This window comes from Chiloscyllium plagiosum, unplaced genomic scaffold (assembly GCF_037043375.1).
Source record: "Chiloscyllium plagiosum isolate Xiang-an unplaced genomic scaffold, Cpla_swu_hap1 HiC_scaffold_9, whole genome shotgun sequence".
NCBI lineage: Eukaryota > Metazoa > Chordata > Chondrichthyes > Orectolobiformes > Hemiscylliidae > Chiloscyllium > Chiloscyllium plagiosum.
The window spans coordinates 72,503,193-72,524,685 of NW_028270147.1; the positions used below are offsets into that span (position 1 = coordinate 72,503,193).

Sequence of the window (21,493 nt, forward strand, 5' to 3'; positions counted from 1 at the left end):
TAAAATTGAACTCCACAGTGCTGCAGTCATTAAGATTCCTACTTTGAACTCACTTACTCCATATTATTACCCCAAATCAAGTCACGCTTCCTTCCTTCTTAGAGCATCAATATCACAAATTCATTTGAGCACACCAAAATCCTCCCCTTCCCAGTGTCCCAATAATTACAAGATGAAAATAATTTAGAGAACTATGGACTAATTGATCTACAAATTGTATCTTCAATTTATTTTTCCTTGATCAACCTTTCAGAGAGAGCGCGGTTGTCTCAGTGCAGGCACAATAGTTAGTGTTAAGATGTTTGTTTATTTTTTTTAAAAAAGAATTATTTTTAAAGCAGAGATGAGACAATTTGTTTACCTGATCATGAAAAACAAATATATACTCTCACATTTGCATGATAATTAATAGACTTATGGAGCTTAACTACATTATGTTACAGTTCCTGAGCTACCAGTTGGTTACAAGTTATTGTCCTAATGTTAAAATCAGTGATCCTGGAATTTCATACAAGTGTGAGATGCATTAATAGTAAATATTGTTCTGTAACTTAGCATTAAATCTGAAGCTTGTTAATGGTGATCATTCCCGCAATGGAAAATAAAATAAAAATTTTGAAAACTTACACAAAACAATGTTGTCAAAATATTTATTATTCATATTTCCATAAGTCAGACAAGTTGTTTGAAAAGACAATTTACTGTAGAGACTTTACTTCATAGTTGTGCGTACTTCAAATTGCTTTGGTGACATTTACAAGTCTGTTTCAAATTACTAAAATACTGTACTGAATCTCTTTTCAGATCTTCAAGAGATTTATCTATAATGTTTTTAAAATCAACTTGAAAAACAACTGAATAGCTCAAGACCTTCAGGTGTGATTTCAGAAAATCCTGTTCAAAGCTGCAAAACTGAAAGAAAACTTCTACAGTCTGACAACCTTTTTTTAAAAAACAAAATAATACAACTCTCTTCTCCTCAAATGCCCAGTTAAATTTATGGGTAGAGGCAAAGGCTTGATACAGAACAAAGACCCTCTTTGATTTAATGTTGAAAACGTTCCCAGAAGCAGCAACAATGCATTCTACACCCAACAGAGTGACTATTTTGTTTAAAGTGAATAGCAACCATTCCTTCTCAAAACAATATAAATATTTTTGCTTTGATGCAGAAGTATTTATTTATTGAAGTTTATCAGATAAACCTGCCATGTATAAAGAGTTACTCACATTGTGGGAAGTGAGCACTGAAAGCATGTAAATTGAGAGATAGAGACCTGCAATGATGTGAACTTAAGCAAATCAAAATTGTTTTACAGATAGAGTCTGGGCACGGGAGGGAGAAGGGAATATCTGTGCAGTACTATTAATCTATCCTGCACAGACACACAGGAAGTGATTACAGCTTGCGTGTAAACATTTAAAATCATACCAAGGTTTTTAAGCTGTAAACATTTGCCTTGAACAATGCAGTTTGGCAATCATTGTAAGATACTGCTTCATATTCCAATTATTTTCCCTAAGCAGCTGACTTCACCAAACCATTTAATTGCCAGATGAACTTCAATAATTTACAGAGTTGATTCCACTCATTGTCAAAACAGCTAAAACAAAACAAAACTTTGTCTGGTTTCTAGATTGCAAGCAGGCTGCAGTCCTTTGCTTTGCACCTCATGCAATCACTCCCACTTGTGGAATTCTGACATACTCAAGTCAATGATACACAGGCAACACGACTCTGGGCACTGATTATTCGTTAGTCTTCTCATCATTACTTTGCAACTTAAACTCTGTTAAGTTCCATTAGAACCAGTGCTCCCAGAGCCTCAGTATAGTAACAATCTACTGAAAGAGAAATCAGGTTATCAAACCTCTTGCTGACGGCAAAGTTTTGCACTTGCTTGGTCCACAATACCGGTTTAAACTAGACCAACACAAACATTAATGAGAAACCATTCACTAAACATATCAACTCACAATATAACCATTCCTTCTGGCAAGTCTCTGGCATTATTAAAAAATCCCTCTTTGAATCTAAAGTTAGCTAAGCAGTTCATAAATGTGTACAGGTAAGGCTGGAAATTCTGAGTAGGCCAAGCAGCATCTTTCTCAGTTTCTGAAAGGACACCAGCTTAAAACATTCATGGTTCCTTGATGCACAGAAGCTGTGTGGTCTGTTGAGTATTTCCAGTATTTTGTTTCTGTTTATATTTCAGATTTCCAGCATCTGCAGTATTTTGACTTGTAGAACCAATTAAGAAAGCTCATTTTCAGTGTTTAAAACCGTAGTTTTACTGAACTTTACCTAAGAGCAGATCACCTGCAAACAAGCAGAGTCCAAGTAGGAATGAGGACACTTTTTTTAAAAAAAACTGTTCACATTTTATGTTAAGAATATTTGTTTTCTAATCAGATCCACTGTGCATGTGTCTTCTGCCACACTGTCCATTTTCAACCCCAGCCCAATCCAGGATAAACAGTCATCCATGTGCAAAATTGCCATGATGCAAGTGGAATTCCATTATATCAGTCAGCATATAATGAACAGCACGAGTATTAATGGTGTTGAAAATATTATACATATCCCACCACTACAAAAAAAAGGATAAGTTTGCTCACATCCCAACACCCCCTCATTTCAAAATGAAAACTTAAAATTCATGAAAATCATGCTGATCACCATGATGCTCACTACTGGTCAATGATTATAAAATGTGTCCCAATGGGTCCAGTATCCACTCTCTATGCTTCCAATATTAATTCATGTCCACTGGAAAAAGGCACTTCAGAAACTGAATATGGTTCATTTCATTCAACATGTATAGTGTACAACTAATTAGAAAATAATCATTATGGAGTGGAATGATAGTCAGGACAACAATATTTACAAGAACAGGAATAGGAGGAAATGTGGGAACATATCTGCTAGGATGCAGGATTATACCAACACGATGCTTGGCTCATCATATACTAGAACGCTGACTGGGCTATAATTCCTTGATAAAAATCAAGATGAAATAAGACACTTCAGGTCTAGACATAAAGGTGGCTCCAGATCTAGTGGGTGGTGATTATGCAGATTACTTCACTGTTTCTCATCTCTTTTGAGAAGAGCCTTCCACGATTGCAAATAAATAGTTCTCAGTTGATATCAAGCGCACTGTATGGTGATGTTTCAATCCAGCAACCCAACAGCAGTTAAATCTATTTATTGATCCCAGCAACAAGGGTTTGGACCCAAGTGTTTTAAGACAATCTTACAGTGCTGCAAAGTCAATCTGGACATAAAGCTGTCTTACTCCTGCCTGTGAATAAAAAGGAATAAAAAGTTTTGTTTACTTACTCAGTAAAATGAAGTCGAAATGTGTTACATCCTCACTATCAAAATTTCTCAATATCAGTAAATAACGCAATGCTTCCCCCTTTCCATTTAAGCAAACATACAAATTCATAAAATGTTCAGCAACCAAAGTGTTGTGAATTTTTATGCTAAATTTTACACCACATCATGTTCTAGTACACAACTGGTATTGTATGCAACATTTTGCAGCAGCATGCTCCTGTGTAGTTGTCTTGGAAATGTTTTACTCAGTAAACATGCAGTCAACATTGTGCATTGGGGGGGAGACGAGGAGTGGAAGAGGTCATCTTATGCACTACCTACCACTTTCAGCCAACAAAAACACCTACTCCATTAGAAAACAAAGTACAGGATTCACAAAAGAAAGAAGGTTAAATACCCCAGCCAAATCATTTTATCATGTTAAAATCTATATAGTCAAGATGTTCTTTCCTTTATGAATGCCACTGATTGCATGATGTTAACTAGTGGACTATAAAGCTGGTCTCATTAATGGTGATCAATCATCAATTGTTGTAAAAGCTAATTTTGGTCACTGGTGTTTTTTTTTCAGAGAGAGAAATCTGCTATCCTTCGGAGAGATATCTGGACTCCAGATCCACAGCAATATGATTGCCTCTTAACTGCCCTCTGAAATGGCCTACCAAGTCAATCAGTTCAAGTGCAAAGAACAAAAATCACATCAGCCTATTAAATTATCAATAGCAATGTTTTAAATCTCAATGTGAGTGCCAGTTTGTGAAGGGGCCTCCACTGACAAAAAACAATGGACTTAAGTCAAGATACTTGGGAAACCTATTAGACAAGGACAAATACAGTACCATTTAAACAATATTTCCAAAACCATTTGTGCACCTAAAAGGAGTTATATATGGTAAGATACTCTGGAGATAATAAAACAGTTTATAAAATTGATTAAGGAATAATTGAAAAGATGATAGAGTAAGCTGCCAGTGATGGTAAGACCTTTAATGGTTAGCTTGCAATTAAAAGAGCCATCAAGGACCGTATAGGGCCTGTAATGGAAGCTTAAGATGTGATCAAAATTTTACATGGTACATCACATTGATCTTTACTACTTAGTCATAAGACATGTTAGACAGAAGAAAGATTATGACTGAGTATGTAGACATGTATGCAGAATGGTCCAGCCAGAATTAGGGTTCTTAAAGCAAACATGTTCCTGTGCCATGTGGTCTTCACCCTAGATTCTGAAAAGAAATGGAGACTGTGCTAAAAGCCACTAGCTTAAATAGCTGAGCTCATGGCAATTATAGTTGTTTGCAGAGACTGGAAAGAGGCCTGTGTGGTGCTTAATTTGACAAAGCCAAAACTTGGAAAGAATGGATTCATTAGTTTAAAGTTAATTATAACAAGGTGCTGAGGGAACTGTTGGAAACACTTGTGATAACTTATAAAGAGCAGAAGTTATTAAGCAATAAGAGCATAATTTCTAGAAAGTATACCCTAACTCATGAGCAACGTTGTAATCCCCTTGAAGAAAAATCCAAAGTCTGTGAATGATGAAAGTTTAGCATGCCAGAAAATACCATACAGAATGCTGAAAAATGATACTGCATCTAAAGGAATTAGTGGCCAGTTTTCAGATCTCAAAGTGCTGTAAAGACGTTAGGAGGAGGGTCAATCAATTAATTCCATTTAAAAGCAGGTCATTATCGGGGCAAGCTTGGGGATAACAGTAGACTCTGTGGTCATACTCGTGGGTCTTTAAAATAATGAAAATATCAGAAACTTTCCATAGCCAGAAGTGTGAACCCATGGTGTGTGAGGCTGAGTTATGTTGTGGTGGAAAGAATTGGGCTTTTATCTTTTTGCATCTACATAATGAAGAGCCACCAGTGTTACAGATACAGACACTATCAAAACCTGCATTCAGTCATTTCCTACTTGACCTCAGGAACTAAACAGCCCAAACCTCCAAAACATGACAAATTGGCAATATTTTCTTGCCCTTTGTTGTGCACTTTGCCCATTAGACAACCCTTAAATATGTCAGGTGTTGAATAGCCACCCTCGACACAAAGACCCTGCAAAATCAATGAGTATCAAAGATGAATGTTCTATGTCCTATGTCTATGATCGACTAGTACATTTTAACCATTCTTCTGTAGCAAACCATAAACTAATCTGTTTCAAATAAATACTCCATAATAGTAGGTTTGAAGTGCCACTATTGTTACTACTTGGTATAACTGACTCATTAAATCAGTGTCAATTCCAACCAGTAAAACCATTCTCCTAATTAACCTCTTAACTTTTTTTTTGGATTAGATTCCCTACGTGTGGAAACAGGTCCTTCGGCCCAACCAGTCCACTACTGTGCTACAGAATGGCTGCTTCCTAGGAATTTCAAATGACCATTCAATCATAAATTTAGGCTTGTCTACATTACCAGAGACTAAGCAAAACTAAGTTTAGTATACATTTCCTTAGTCATACAAATGGCAGAATATTGTGCACACTGTCAGTAAGAAGCATTTTGCAAACAAATAGTTTAATTTTTATGAGAACCTTAAACTTTGCATCATAAAAATAATTCTTAAATAGTCATCAACAATTTCTGAACCTTGTAGATTGGTAAAGAGAAACACTCATGATAGAACAGTGGAAATAACCTCTTTATATACCTGTGTGAAAATGTTGTGTGTTTGACTCAAAATCCATCGTGCATCTGCATCAGGAGCAACCAAAAGCTTTACTGTACCAATGTAGACTTCACTACACAACGTCCAAAAGTGAGGATCAATTATACTATAAACTCCTTGCAAGTGTTGAACCTGGAAGAATAAATGAGAATGACGAGTTCCAGTTTAACTGCACTTTCTTTCCTCTTGTAATACTGCATATAGAAGTTCTTCTACCTACCCGCTGATAGCACTGGGGCAGCACATGATCCAAAGCTGGAGGAGTACGTTGCATTAAAATCCCAATGGATTGCTTTAAGAGTGGAATAACACTATCAGAAAAAGAAATATTGTCAGAAGAATGGTCTTGTACTACAGCATTAAACTTTGCTTGGTATATCACTGCTTTAAAATGCATCATTACGCAACAATTTGTTTTTATTAGTGTAGTTCCGGCACTCCCTCTATCCTGAAATTTGGCAGTAAAGAAAATTAATGACAAGGGAAAATCGCAGACTAAACATGTATTTAGTGAACTTTAACACTCAAATAACCTGATCTAAGCTTGGATTCATTTTCACTGTTTCATTCCCTTAGTGGTTTCATTGATGTCCACTCACTTAGAGCAATGCTCAACTCTTCTGGCCACAACATGCATAGACTTTGTTAAAATTACAGATTTGTGTAAATTATAGATTTGTGCAATGCCACTGTTATCAATATAAGATCATGAAATTATTATAGGACATGACTTCCTTCTTTCAAGGATTAACTGATGCTCAATTAATGCCCTCAGAAATACCTCATTAATCTGGCCTGATTGCAAGGATTCATTTGGAGGTCTTTATTCCTGCCGGTTTGTAATATCACCTGACTGAAATTGGTTGAAGTTTCAGGCACTATAAACTGGAAGAATACAAATGCACCAGCTCTCAACTTGGTGTGCTGTGGTTTTCTTAGTCTTTGTTTCCCTTTTCAGGCAGTCCCTTTGGAGCTTCAAAGCAGCTAGCAGGAAGACATGATTTAGGTGGTGTAGAATGATTATGCATTTTGAACTTAACATGCCAATCACTGTGATGGCACATAGAAGATATGGACTTCCCATGTAGATGCAACAGTCAAGGCAGCACAAAGCCTCTTCATCAGGCAGCTCAGGAAATTTGGCATGTCCATAGCGTCCCTCACCAACTTTTACAGACGTACCATTGAAAGCATACTGTCTGGGTGCGTAATGGCCTGGTTATGCTCTGCCCAGGACGTAAGAAACGACAGAAGGTTGTGCACACTGCCCAGAACATTACAAAGGCCTACCTTTCATCCATGGACTCTATTTATGTGGCCTGTTGTGGCCAAAAAGCTGCCAACAGCGAAGTCCCATTGCACCCAAGCAATGCTCTGCTGTAACCTCTTCTGTCAGGCAGAAGTTTGAACCCCAGCAGGTTCAAGAACAACTTCATCCCTGCTGTTATTAGCCTGATGAAAGGTCTTTCTATTTTTCAAATAATGCTGATCTTGTCTAGCACATGTCCTGTGCGATGTAACTTGTCTGCTTCTGTCTACTCATTTCTTCACCCGATTATCTCTATGTCCTTGCTTACTACGATCTGCCGGTACTGCTCGCAAACAAAGCTTTTCACTGTACTTAGGTACACATGACAATAAATTTTTTTAAAAATTAAGATTAATAGATTTTTTGACAACAAATTGTTGCCCATAAAATTGAAATGCATAGGCATCGAGGTAACCTGTGGGGCAGTTAAGAAACTAGTAGGGAGGAAGACTGTAGAGATTTTAGGTTTCAGACTTTGTTCAATTGACAGGTAGGGAGAATGATGTCACTGCTTACTGGTGCTGGGAGCCCACTTTCAGAAATGTCAAATTCAAACACGCTAGATGTAAAATACACAAATAAATAACCAGAATTTGGACAGAGAAATGTTGTCCATTTTGTAGATTGCATTGAGCTACAAAATTAGGTAAAATGTGAAAGATCAAAAGAAAATAGTGTAAAAACATTTGAGTAGAATGACAGGATTGGTGTGATGCAGTGGTAGTGACCCTACTTCTGAGCTAGGAGGCCCTGGTTTAGGTTCCAGCTGCTCTAGAGGTGTGATAACATTTGAATATATTGATTTAAACTATCTGTAAGGAGAATGCCAAAATTTAAAGCATTAAGGTGCTCACTTTAAATGCGAGAATGTCATACCAGAAGGATTTTTTAACAAGTTCAGGGATTCTAGCAATCAAAGTCATAATAAAGTAGTTCCCAGGTTTGAAAGTGCGAAAAGCCCTTGAAGAATACCATATATTTAATTCTACTTGTCCACAAAAATTATACTGTCAGAGTTACACAGCACAGAACCAGACCCTTTGGTCCAATTTGTCCGTGCCAACCAGACATCCCAATCTGATCTAGTCCTATTTGCCAGTATTTGACCCATATCCTCTAAACCCTTCCTATTCATATACCTAGCCAGATGCCTTTCAATGTTGTAATTGTACCTGCCTCCACCACATCCTCTGGCAGCTAGTTCCATACACGCACCACTCTCTGCATAAAAATGTTACTCCTCAGGTCCCTTTTAAATCTTTCCCCTCTAATCTTAAACCCACCCTAGGATAACGACCATGTCAATCATGATTTTATAAACCTCTATAAGGTCACCCCATAACCTCCAATGCTCCAGGGTAAAAGGTCCCAGCCTATTCAGCCTCTCCCTTTCACTCAAACTCAGACACAGCAACACCCTTGTAAATCATTTCTGCACCCTCTCAAGTTTCACAATATCCTTCCTATAGAAGGGTGACCAGAATTGTATGCAGTATGCTAAAATAATCTCACCAATGTCCTGCACAGCCACAACATGACATCTCAACTTCCACATTCAATGTTCTCACCAATGAAGGCAAGCAAGCCAAGTGCCTTCTTCACTGCCCTGTCTACCTATGATGCCATGTTCAAGGAAATATGAACCTAGGTCTCTTCGTTCAGCAAAACTCCACAGGGTCCCACCATTATCAGTACAAGGCCTGTCCTGTTTGCCATACCAAAAGACAACATCTCACATTTATCTAAATTAAACTCTATCTGCCCATTGGCACATCTGATCAAGATCCCATTGTACTCCAATAACCTTTTCACTGTGCACTACACCACCAATTCTGGTATCATCTGCAAACTTATTAACTATACAATGTTCCTGTATTCACATCCATTTATAATGTAATAGTATATTAAATACTTTTCTCTGCAGTAGCATCAAATGGTGAGCCTATGAAAAATTCCAGTACATGTTCAACTTGGGGAATTGGAAATATTATTAAAGAGGAAGGTAGAAGGGTCTCAAAATTTTCCTTGGGCTTTATGAATTTCCATATTGAACAGCAGAGATTTGTTCCTTGGTGTCAACCAATATTTTTGCCATAACAATATCACAAAAACAGAACACAATTTGCTGTTTGTGGGACCTAGATACATGCAAGTTGGCTGAAGCACTTTCTACGTTATAACTATGTTCAGGATATTAAGGAGTATCAGTTGGGTTAGAACTTTTCATTTCTGGCTATTGATTTTGGCTTTAAAATTATCAACTGATCTAGCATCAATAACCATTTATGGAAAAAGTTTCTAAACTTCGATCACTCGTTTTGCGTAGAATATTTCCTAATTTCAGTTGAAAGGCTGGCTGTATTATTTAAACTATGGTCTCTAGTCATAGACACACTAACAAGGAGAAACAGGTTGTTCCAATCCACCCAACCGATACTCCTTAATATTATGAACATTTCAAATCAGGTCCAGGTGACACAGTCTGGTTCAACCAATCTCTCAACCAATAAGAACCAGTGATTATTCTGTTAAATTTACCTTATAGGGAGTGTAAGGCCAACATATCCACCAAAGATTCCCAGGAGACCTTTAAGGTCTGATCAGGTTGAAGCAAAAAAGTTTCACCCCTTTTACTCCATTTTTTATAAAATCGCAGAATAAAAGGAGTGTGGAAGGACAGAATTGAAATTCATAAAAGATACTTTTAGATTAGAATGAAAATTAATTGTAAAGCTTTATCTCAAATTCAAAGACCAAATCGCCTATTCAACAGTAATCTGTGATTTTCAGATCTCTTTACAATTACAGAGTCACAGAGATGCACAGCATGGAAACAGACCCTTTAATCTAAGTCGTCCATGCCGACCAGATATCCTAAACTAATCTAGTCCCATTTGCCTGCATTTGGCCAACATCCCTCTAAACCCCTTCCTATTCGTATACACATCCAGATGCCTTTTAAATGCTATAATTGTACCAGCCTCCACCACTTCTGCCAGCCTATTCCATACATGCACCACTCTGTGAAAAAGTTGCCCCTCAGGTCCCTTTTCTATCTTTCCCCTCTCACCCTAAACCTCAGCCCTCGAGTTCTGGACTCCAAGAATCAACAAGCAGACATCATTTATCCAATCCTCTCATCTATAGATTTAATAAAAAACACTAGTCAGCCATGAACCATGCAGGTCAGAAGCTCAAATGCTTCAGATTCCATGAAAACAAATTGAAATTTAATCTTAGTTCAAATATGCACTTTATAGGAGTATATGCTAAATGTTTAAAAGCATATCTTTATTCATAATTTATATAATTATTGCTCAATTACTTCCATTTTGCAATAGTCTCATCTGGTAAAACAGGAACTTTATACAGCCAGTCAGCAGAAAATATCTATAAAGTTATTTGCTGGATTTGAGCCAAAACTTACATATAAGTGAAAAATATAAAGAATATAACCCTATTGCATGAGTGAGTATCATCGACATATTTGTAACTACCTAAGTGGAATTAAAATGAATTTTTTCAGTGCTTACTACAAATCGATGAAACAAGGATACAGTCTTATATGCCACTTCCAATTATCTAAACACATTAGAGTAAAAACATTCCATTCTTACATATTTCATTCTCCTATATTCTTCATGAACAAATCAAAGGCACACCCATGGGCTCACCCTTCTCTGGACTCATAGCAGAAGCGATAATGCAAAGATTAGAACAAAGTCTTACTGCAAATTCAACCCAAACTCTGGGTCAGATATGTGGATGACACCTTTGTAATCATTAAAAACACAGAAATAGAGAACACACACTGGATCATCAACGCCACACTCACAGGAATCCAATTCACTAGAGAGGAAGCAAAGGACAACCAACTCCCATTCCTGGACGTGATGGTACAGAGAACACCTAACGGAGAATTCACCACAAAGGTATACAGGAAAGCCACACACACAGACCAAGTCCTGAACTACCAAAGCAACCACCCCAACACACCCAAAAGAAGTTGCATCAAAACACTATTCAAAAGGGCCACAACACACTGCAGTACACCAAACTGCAAAAAGAGGAAGAAGAACACCTACACAATGTATTCGCCAAAAACGGATACCCACGCAATTTCATCAACAGATGCCTAAGAGAAAGACAACGGAACAAGGACATGCCGCAACCCAAAGGACTAGCCACGTTACCATACATCAGGAGCATTTCCGAACTGACAGCCGGACTACTGCGACCATAAGGACTCATAACAGCACACAAACCAACAGCCACTCTCAGACAACAACTCACCAGGACGAAGGACCCGATACCCAGCATGAGCAAAACCAATGTAGTGTACAAAATCCCATGCAAGGACTGCACAAAACACTACTAGGACAACAGGAAGACAGCTAACGATCCGCATCCATGAACACCAACTAGCCACGAAACGACACGACCAGCTATCCTTAGTAGACACACACTCAGATGACAAGCAACTTGAATTTGACTGGGACAACACTACTATTATAAGACAAGCCAAACAAAGAACAGCCAGGGAATTCCTAGAGGCATGGCATTCAGCCACAGATTCAATCAATAAGTGCATCGACCTGGACCCAATATACCGGCCACTGCAACAGACAGCTGGAACTGATAACCAGAAGCGACAGATACAAATCACTATAAGTGCTGGAGGAAACATCACAGAAGCGCTTCACAGGAGGCTCCCAAGCACAGAGGATGTCACCCAGACAAGGGACGAAACGTCTGCAACACAAATTCCCAGCTCGGTGAACAGAACCACAGCAACGAGCACCGAGCTACAAATCTTCTCACAAACTTTGAATTCTTTATGAGTGAATTAAAACAAATGCTTAATTTACAAAAACAAACATATCTCACAATGTGATAAATGAATCAACACTTGTTCCAATCATATTTTTTAAAATATTTAAGGGTAAATGTTCAATGCTATTTGATTGGGCAACTAATAGCCAGGGCCCTATTGCATTTAAGATTGATGCAAAGGTGGGTTGGATCTTAAGGTAGACTTGCATTACATGTTAATGATGAGTACATTAGTGGAAAGACAGCTATCTGGCCTTAAATCATGACTGAATCGACTGACTTGATTTTAGTTTAGACCTGAGACTACAATTTGTCTATAATTTGTTAATTCTGTTAAAATTTTATCTGACTGTGAAAAGGCTAAGCTATATAGATGAAACAAATGTGAAATACAGCGATAAGGATTGCATTTCCATGTAAATCTTAACTATACTTGGCTTATGCTCCATATTGAATGATGGACATAACACTTTCTTTCTCGTAGAACTGGATTATGGCTGATGGACATTTCTAACCTGCCTTAAGTCTCAGTACATCCAAGCAAGAGTATGTCACTGAGCCAACAGACAATCCTCAATTGGTTGTGAAAATATACCTTCCCACACTCAGGAATATCCCAAGACAGAATTATATTTAATGTTGGACATTGTGTTGCAGGTTTTGTAAATGTTAGCTGATTGGCTACAGTCATGGAGTCATAGAGATGTACAGCATGGAAATAGATCCTTCGGTCCAACCCGTCCATGCCGATCAGATATCCCAACACAATCTAGTCCCACCTGCCAGCACCCGGCCCATATCCCTCCAAACCCTTCCTATTCATATATCCATCCAAATGCCTCTTAAATGTTGCAATTGTACCAGCCTCTACCACTTCCAAGGCAGCTCATTGCATACTCGCACCACACTCTGTGTGAAAAAGTTGCCCCTTAGGTCTCTTTTATATCTTTCCCCTCTCACCCTAAACCTATGCCCTCGAGTTCTGGACTCCCCGACCCCAGGGAAAAGACTTTGTCTATTAATCCCGCCCATGCCCCTCATAATTTTGTAAACCTCTATAAAAGTCACCCCTCAGCCTCCGACGGTCCAGGGAAAACAGCCCCAGCCTGTTCAGCCTCTTCCTGTAGCTCAGATCCTCCAACCCTGGCAACATCCTTGTACATCTTTTCTGAACCCTTTCAAGTTTCACAACATCTTTCCGGTAGGAAGAAGACCGTGATATTCCAACAGTGGCCTAACCAATGTCCTGTACAGCTGCAACATTAACTCCCAACTCCTGTACTCAATACTCTGACCAATAAAGGAAAGCATACCAAACGCCTTCTTCACTATCTATCTACCTGCAACTCTACTTTCAAGGAGTTATGAACCTGCACTCCAGGGTCTCTTTGTTCAGCAACACTCCCTAGGACCTTACCATTAGTGTATAAGTCCTGCTAAGATTTGCTTTCCCAAAATGCAGCATCTCGCATTTATCTGAATTAAACTCCATCTGCCACTTCTCAGCCCATTGGCCCATCTGGTCCAGATCCTGTTGTAATCGGAGGTAATCCTCTTCGCTGTCCACTACACCTCCAACTTTGGTGTCATCTGCAAACTTACTAACTGTACCTCTTTTGCTGGCATCCAAATCATTTATGTAAATGACAAAAAGTAGAGCACCCAGCACGGATCCTTGTGGCACTCCACTGGTCACAGGCCTCCAGTCTGAAAAACAACCCTCCACCACCACCTCTGTCTTCTACCTTTGAGCCAGTTATGTATCCAAATGGCTAGTTCTCCCTGTATTCCATGAGATCTAACCTTGCTAACCAGTCTCCCATGGGGAACCTTGTCGAACACCTTATTGAAGTCCATATAGATCACATCTACTGCTCTGCCCTCAATCCTCTTTGTTACTTCTTCAAAAAACTCAATCAAGTTTGTGAGACATGATCTCCCACGCACAAAGCCATGGTGACTATCCTGAATCAGTCCGTGCCTTTCCAAATATATGTACATCCTGTCCCTCAGGATTCCCTCCAACAACTTGCCAACCACTGAGGTCGGGCTCACCGGTCTATAGTTCCGAGGCTTGTCTTTACCGCCCTTCTTAAACAGTGGCACCTTCTTAAACGTTTGCCAACCTCCAGTCTTCCACCAGCTCACTTGTGACTATCGATGACACAAATATCTCAAGCTTCCCACAGAGTTCTCAAGTACACCTGATCAGGTCCTGGGGATTTATCCACTTTTAACCGTTTCAAGACATCCAGCACTTCCTCCTCTGTAATCTGGACATTTTGCAAGATGTCACCATCTATTTCCCTGCAGTCTATATCTTCCATATCCTTTTCCACAGTAAATACTGATGCAAAATATTCATTTAGTATCTCCCCACTTTCTGTGGCTCCACACAAAGGCCACTTTGCTGATCTTTGAGGGGACATATTCTCTCCCTAGTCACCCTTTTGTCCTTAATATAGTTGTAAAACCCCTTTGGATTCTCCTTAATTCTATTTGCCAAAGCTATCTCATGTCCCCGTTTTGCCCTCCTGATTTCCCTCTTAAGTATACTCCTCCTTCCTTTATATTCTTCTAAGGATTCACTCGATCTACCCTGTCCAAACCTGACATATGCTTCCTTCTTTTTCTTAACCAAACCCTCAATTTCTTTAGTCATCCAGCATTCCCTATACCTACTAGCCTTCCCTTTCTCCCTGACAGGAATATACTTTCTCTGCATTCTCGTTTTCTCATTTCTGAAGGCTTCCCATTTTCCAGCCGTCCCTTTACCTGCAAACATCTGCCTCCAATCAGCTTTCGAAAGTTCTTGCCTAATACCATCAAAATTGGCCTTTCTCCAATTTAGAACTTCAACTTTTAGATCTTGTCTATCCTTTTCCACCACTATTTTAAAACGAATAGAATTATGGCCACTGGCCCCAAAGTGCTCCCTCACTGACACCTCAGTCACCTGCCCTGCCTTATTTCCCAAGAGTAGGTCAAGTTTTGCACCTTCTCTAGAAGGTACATCCACACTGAATCAGAAAATTGTCTTGTACACACTTAAGAAATTCCTCTCCATCTAAACCTTTAATATTATGGCAGTCCCAGTCGATGCTTGGACAGTTAAAATCCCCTACCATAACTACCCTAATATTCTTACAGATAGCTGGGATCGCTTTACAAGTTTGTTTCTCAATTTCCCTCTGACTATTGGGGGGTCTATAATACAATCCCAATAAGGTAATCATCCCTTTCTTATTTCTCAGTTCCATCCAAATAACTTCCCTGGATGTATTTCCGGGAATATCTTCCCTCAGCACAGCTGCAATGCTATCCCTTATCAAAAATGCCACTCCCCCTCCTCTCTTGCCTCCCTTTCTATCCTTCCTGTAGCATTTGTATCCTGGAACATTAATTGCCAGTCCTGCCCATCCCTGAGCCATGTTTCTGTAATTACTATGATTTCCCAGTCCCATGTTCCTAACCATGCCCTGAGTTCATCTGCCTTCCCTGTTAGGCTCCTTGCATTGAAATAAATGCAGTTTAATTTATTAGTCCTACCTTGTCACTGCCTGCCTGACTATTTGACTCATTTCTGTTCTCAGCTGTACCCATCTCAGATCGATCTCTTTCCTCACTATTTCCCTGGGTCCCAACCCCCACCTTACTAGTTTAATTCCTCCCAAGCAGATCTAGCAAATTTCCTTGCCAGTATATTAGTCCCCTTCCAATTTAGGTGCAATGCATCCTTCTTGTACAGTTCACTTCTACCCCAAAAGAGATTCCAATGATCCAAAAATGTGAATCCTTCTCCCATACACCAGCTCCTCAGCCATGCATTCATCTGCTCTATCCTCCTATTCCTGCCCTCACTAGCTCGTAGCACTGGGAGTAATCCAGATATTACTATCCTTGAGGACCTCCTTTTTAAATTTCTGCCTAACTCTCTGTAATCTCCCTTCAGAATCTCAACCTTTTCCCTTCCAATGTCGTTGGTTCCAATGTGGACAATGACCTCTTGCTGGCCCCTCTCTCCCGTGAGGACATTCTGCACCCTCTCTGAGACATCCTTGATCCTGGCACCAGGGAAACAACACCCATTCTGCTTTTTCTCTGCTGGCCACAGAAAAGTCTGTCTGTACCTCTGACTACAGAATACCCTAACACAATTCATCTCTTGGAAGCCGATGTTGCATTAGAGCTGGTCTCAATACCAGAAACTTGGCTGTTCGGGCCACATTCCCCTGAGAACCCATCACCCCCTACATTTTCCAAAACAGCACACTTGTTTGAAATGGGTATATCCATAAAAGACTCCTGCCCTAGGTGCCGACCTTTCTCACCCTTCCTGGAGTTAACCCATCTATGTGACTGTATCTGAGACTTTCCCCACCTTCCTATAACTACCATCCATCACATACTGTTGCTGTTGCAAATTCCTCATCGCTTCTATCTGTCTATTCAACCGATCCACTTGATCTGATAAGATTTGCATCCAACAGCATTTATGGCAGATATAATCCGCAGTAACCCTTAAACTCTCATTAAACTTCCACATCTGACAAGTAGTACATATTACTGCAAAGGCCATTTTTGCTCCTTCACAATCTACAGACCCAGAAAATAACACCGTCTTATTCCTCTACAAACACTGCCCCAGGTTAAATTAATAGCTATGGCTTATATTTTAAATTTAATCAAGAGACTTATCTCCAAAAACATATAATAAAGAAACAATCCACTATACTCACTACTGCAGCCATTCTCTTGGAAAGACTTAAAACAACAATTAACTTATCTGATTCTGTGCTGTGAACTTCACCCAACAGTTCCTCCAAGATTAGTTGTGAATTTCACTGTTTGTTAATTTTCCCAGATGTACTCCGATCAGCACATCGTTTCTGAAAGCAACTGAAGGGATATGTCCTAGATCCTAGTTAAGCTTCAGGATGTATATACATACCTGGCATTGAAACTGATACATCACATTGTTGGTTTGTGTGATGGGCAGAACATGTTTTTGGCTTGATGGCAGCATCCAGTTAATAGCAAACACCACTCATTTATTACTGCATTGTAGCAGTATAAAGCAGCTAGCTTCGCCTGCTGCTCAAACTTTTGAGGGACCTATCTTTCCAGAGTAATCTCAACAAATTGGGCATTCGCAACAATGTCCAATATTAGATCTGATTCTGTAATTGTAAGTAATCACAAATTTACAAAGAATTATGTTGGTAACAAATTTAAGATTGTTAGTTCGACTAAGTATTGTTCACTTGTGCACTGGAAGCTACATACATTTAACGTACAGGGCCTCGTTCATTGCAGACAAAGTGCATGTATACACACTGCATCTGTTTCAATTGAATAAAATGAATGTTGGTTATTCACTAGTTCATTTCTCAGGGCAATGCCTGGTCTAGAGTCAAATTCTCTGGGTCAAAATTTAAAGACTGGCATTTATCATTAATTGATGCATTCTCCATAGCAACATGTCTGCCAGAGTCCATTTGCCAGCTAATTCATACTCTCCTCCCATGCAGCACAAATATTGGATTTCTCCTTGATTTGATATTCTTGTCAATTAACAAGTGAGACACAAAAATCTTCAACAAAATGTGCTCTTTTTCAGCATTTAGATTTTGCAATAATAAGTGACAATCACACAAATTACTTGGCAAAGACTGGAATATATGGTTGCTATGATTGCAACTTCCTCAGAGGAAGGTCAATGATGAAGACAAAGTTATACAGATGGATTTAGGTCCGTTATATAACTAGATGAAAAGTTTGCACCATAAAGCACAGGATTAATGAGAACTTGGCCATTTTGGCAGAATCAAACAGCAATATATTATTTGCGATAGATAGCAAAACTCTAATGCAGAGGACCTGGGGCATCTGGTATATGAATCACAAAAAGTTAGTATGCAACTGCAGCAAGTGATTAGTAGGGCAAATGGAATGATGTTCACATCAAGGAGAATGGAATATAAAACATGGAAGTTCTGTACAAGATGCTGACAAAAAAGTTGGGCCCAAATGTACTGGAGTTTAAACAAATAAAAGGTGGCCTTATCAAAACATAAAAATTGGAGTAGACTTGACACTTGAGACAATGTAAGATACTAAAACTGAGCAGGGGGGGTCACAATTTAAAAAAATAAGGATTCAGCCATTTACGATAGAGATGAGGAGAATGTGTTTCAGAGTCACAGACCTGTAAAATTATCTTCCTCAAAGCAGTGGAAGCTGGGTCATTGAATATTTTTTAAGGCCAAACTAAATGGATTCTTGACTAACAGGAGGTTGAAACATAAAAAGTAGACAGGAAAATGGAATTGAGGCCTTAATAAATCAGTAAAGGAGTCATTAACAGTACAACCAAATAGCACTTACTTAGCAATAACATATCCAATGATGTTTAATTTGAATTTGGCTAGGGCTACATAAACTGAAACACATGACAACCTTGGTCTGAACAGAGACAAGAGAGTTAACTCCCACAGGTCAGATGAAAGTGACTGTCCTTTGCATCAAGCCAGCATCTGACTGAGTGTGGCTCCAATGAACTTTAGCAAAATTACTATCTTGGGAACTCTGCAGGAGTTCCTCAGGGTTGTGTCTTGGGCCCAACTGTCTTAAGTAATTTCATCAATGACCCCTTCCCTCTGGCATAAGGTCACTCAACTGGACTCAGCACATGAACACTAAGCCCCCAAGTACAAGTCAGAAGACTCACCTCAACTACCCAAAGCCTGTTCATCATCTACATGTCACAAGTCAAGAGTATAATGAAATACCACCCCTGGATGAATGCAGTTTGAACACTCAAGAAGCTTGACATTTGGACAAAGCAGCCACTGGATTAGCACCCCATCCAAATGTTCATTCTCTCAAACACTGAGGCTGAGTAGCAACAGTATGAGCTATCAGATGAGCTGCAGAAATTCAGTAAGTCTCTTTCGACTAAAGCTTCCAAACCAACACTTCTTTCTTGAAGGACAAGAGAAATAGGCATCTAAGAACACCGTCACCTGTAATTAACCTCCAAACCACCCTCTATCCTGACTTGGAAATACACTGCCATTCCTTCAATGTTGTTGGGTCAAAATTCTGGAATTCCCTCTCTAGTAGCATTGTGGGTCTATCTATAGCAAACAGACTGGTGCAGCTCACCACAACCCTCAAGGGCAACTAGGTACAGGCAATATATGCTGGTCCAGCCAAAGCCCACAATCCATGAACACAGAGTAGTAAGGGTATCGAATGCTTTGCCTGCAACGGTAGTAGATTCGCCAAGTTTAAGTGCATTTAAGTCGTCATTGGACAGGCATATGGACGTACATGGAATAGTGTAGGTGGGATGGGCTTCAGATTAATATGACAGGGCGGCGAAACATCGAGGGCCGAAGGGCCTGTACTGCGCTGTAATGTTCTATGTTCTATGAGTGAATAAAAAGAAATCAGATCAGCTATGATCTTATTAAATGACAGTGTAGGCACAAGGGCCAACTCCCATTAATTTGTATTTATGGTTATTGTATATCATTAGCTTCATGATATATGGTAATAAGAAACAACCCAGCATTTCAAATGACTGATTTTTCAAAAAAAGTTCATAAGAAGAAAGCTTTGACACACCATTAGATGTTTGATCACTTTGAAGTACAGGTTATAGCAACAGAAATACAGAATTTACAATTTTCTCTAACCAATCTGAGTCATTGTCACATGAGGTTTGTACATGATATGTGGCCAAGTGTGGTAAGTTAGTGTTAAACTGGCATTTAATTCGCAAACCACAAGACATTGTCATAAGAATTCAGAACATTGAGTTTTAGCTCTCTTAATTGTGTTTGAAACACTCCAGGGAACTGCAGCAAACTAACTTTTCTAGAAGAATGTCAACAGGTGTGAGGTTAGACCATATGAGTCTAATGACATCATTGATTGTCACCATCTCTTAAAGCAGAAATTTTAAGAGGCAGAATTGCTCCCAGATGCTTCCAGAAGTACTCCCAAACTGCTCCCAGATCAGTGAGGAGCATTTGCCCAAGTTTGATTTCATTGGCAAACAGTAGCAAAATTCAAATGAGTCAACTTAAGAGATTCGAGAATAAAGTGAACAATAAAATCACCACAGATGCAAAGAAGTTCACCATCTCACCTTTGGAACAGTTACTAGGGTCAAGTACATTTTGATCATAGAGCCATAGAGATGTACAGCATGCAAACAGACCCTTTGGTCCAACCCGTCCATGCCGACTAGATATCCCAACACAATCTAGTCCCACCTGCCAGCACCCGGCCCATATCCCTCCAAACCCATCGTATTTATATACCCATCCAAATGCCTCTTAAATGTTACAATTGTACCAGCCTCCATCACATCCTCTGGCAGCTCATTCCATACACGTACCACCCTCTGCATGAAAAGGTTGCCCCTTAGGTCTCTTTTATATCTTTCCCCTCTCACCCTAAACCTATGCCCTCTAGTTCTGGACTCCCCGACCCCAGGGAAAAGACTTTGCCTATTTATCCTATCCATGCCCCTCAATTTTGTAAAACCTCTAGAAGGTCACCCCTCAGCCTCCGATGCTCCAGGGAAAACAGCCCCAGCCTGTTCAGCCTCTCCCTGTAGCTCAGATCCTCCAACCCTGGCAACATCCTTGTAAATCTTTTCTGAACCCTTTCAAGTTTCACAACATCTTTCTGATAGGAAGGAGACCAGAATTGCACGCAATATTCCAACAGTGGCCTAACCAATGTCCGGTACAGCCGCAACATGACCTCCCAACTCCTGTACTCAATACTCTGAAGCATTTTTGGATTTTTCTTTAAAAATGTAACTTTATGTTGGCCCATCCTTTCCTCTGCGAACTATGTGGAGCTAAAAATAGCTCTAGTGGGGAAACAGGAAATATTTATCAAGCCTGCAATTCTAGAACCTGCAATGGAGTTCTTTTGACTGTTGTATGTTGCACAGTGGGGCACATTTGGCTAGTGGGTCCTGATTTATATTACACCGCAAAGGATATAAATCAGGAGTTTCATATAAAGATCAACTGTAAGTTGGGGAGAAACCAACTATCAAGCAAGTGTTCCCAATGGTATAGTTACATGGTAACACCAAATTCAAACAATGTGCATTCTGTAGATCATGCAGTGGTTCCTTTGCTCATCTCAGGTTATTTCATTGATAAGCAGAAGCTTCATACAGAATAGATAAGAGGAAGACAGAAAGGATGACTATGAGAAGTCTACTCCAGCAAACATAATAGCAAAGTATTGAGAGAGGAGAGGAGGTAGGCTCAGACCTCACCATGTCAATGA

General features: G+C 39.4%; 1 protein-coding gene across 2 annotated transcripts in view; it reads right to left on the reverse strand.

The window, feature by feature from the left end:
* Nucleotides 1-636: 636 nt before the first annotated feature.
* Nucleotides 637-21,493, reverse strand: part of slc30a7 (solute carrier family 30 member 7) — a 72,577-nt gene continuing 51,720 nt past the window's right edge. For both annotated transcript variants that reach the window (XM_043699661.2, XM_043699662.2), the window contains exons 9-11: nt 6,248-6,338; nt 6,010-6,159; nt 637-3,305 (exon numbers count right to left, since the gene is read on the reverse strand). In XM_043699661.2, coding sequence (XP_043555596.1) covers nt 3,258-3,305; nt 6,010-6,159; nt 6,248-6,338 — 289 coding nt within the window. In that variant the 3' untranslated portion in view covers nt 637-3,257. The remainder of the gene's footprint in view (nt 3,306-6,009; nt 6,160-6,247; nt 6,339-21,493) is intronic.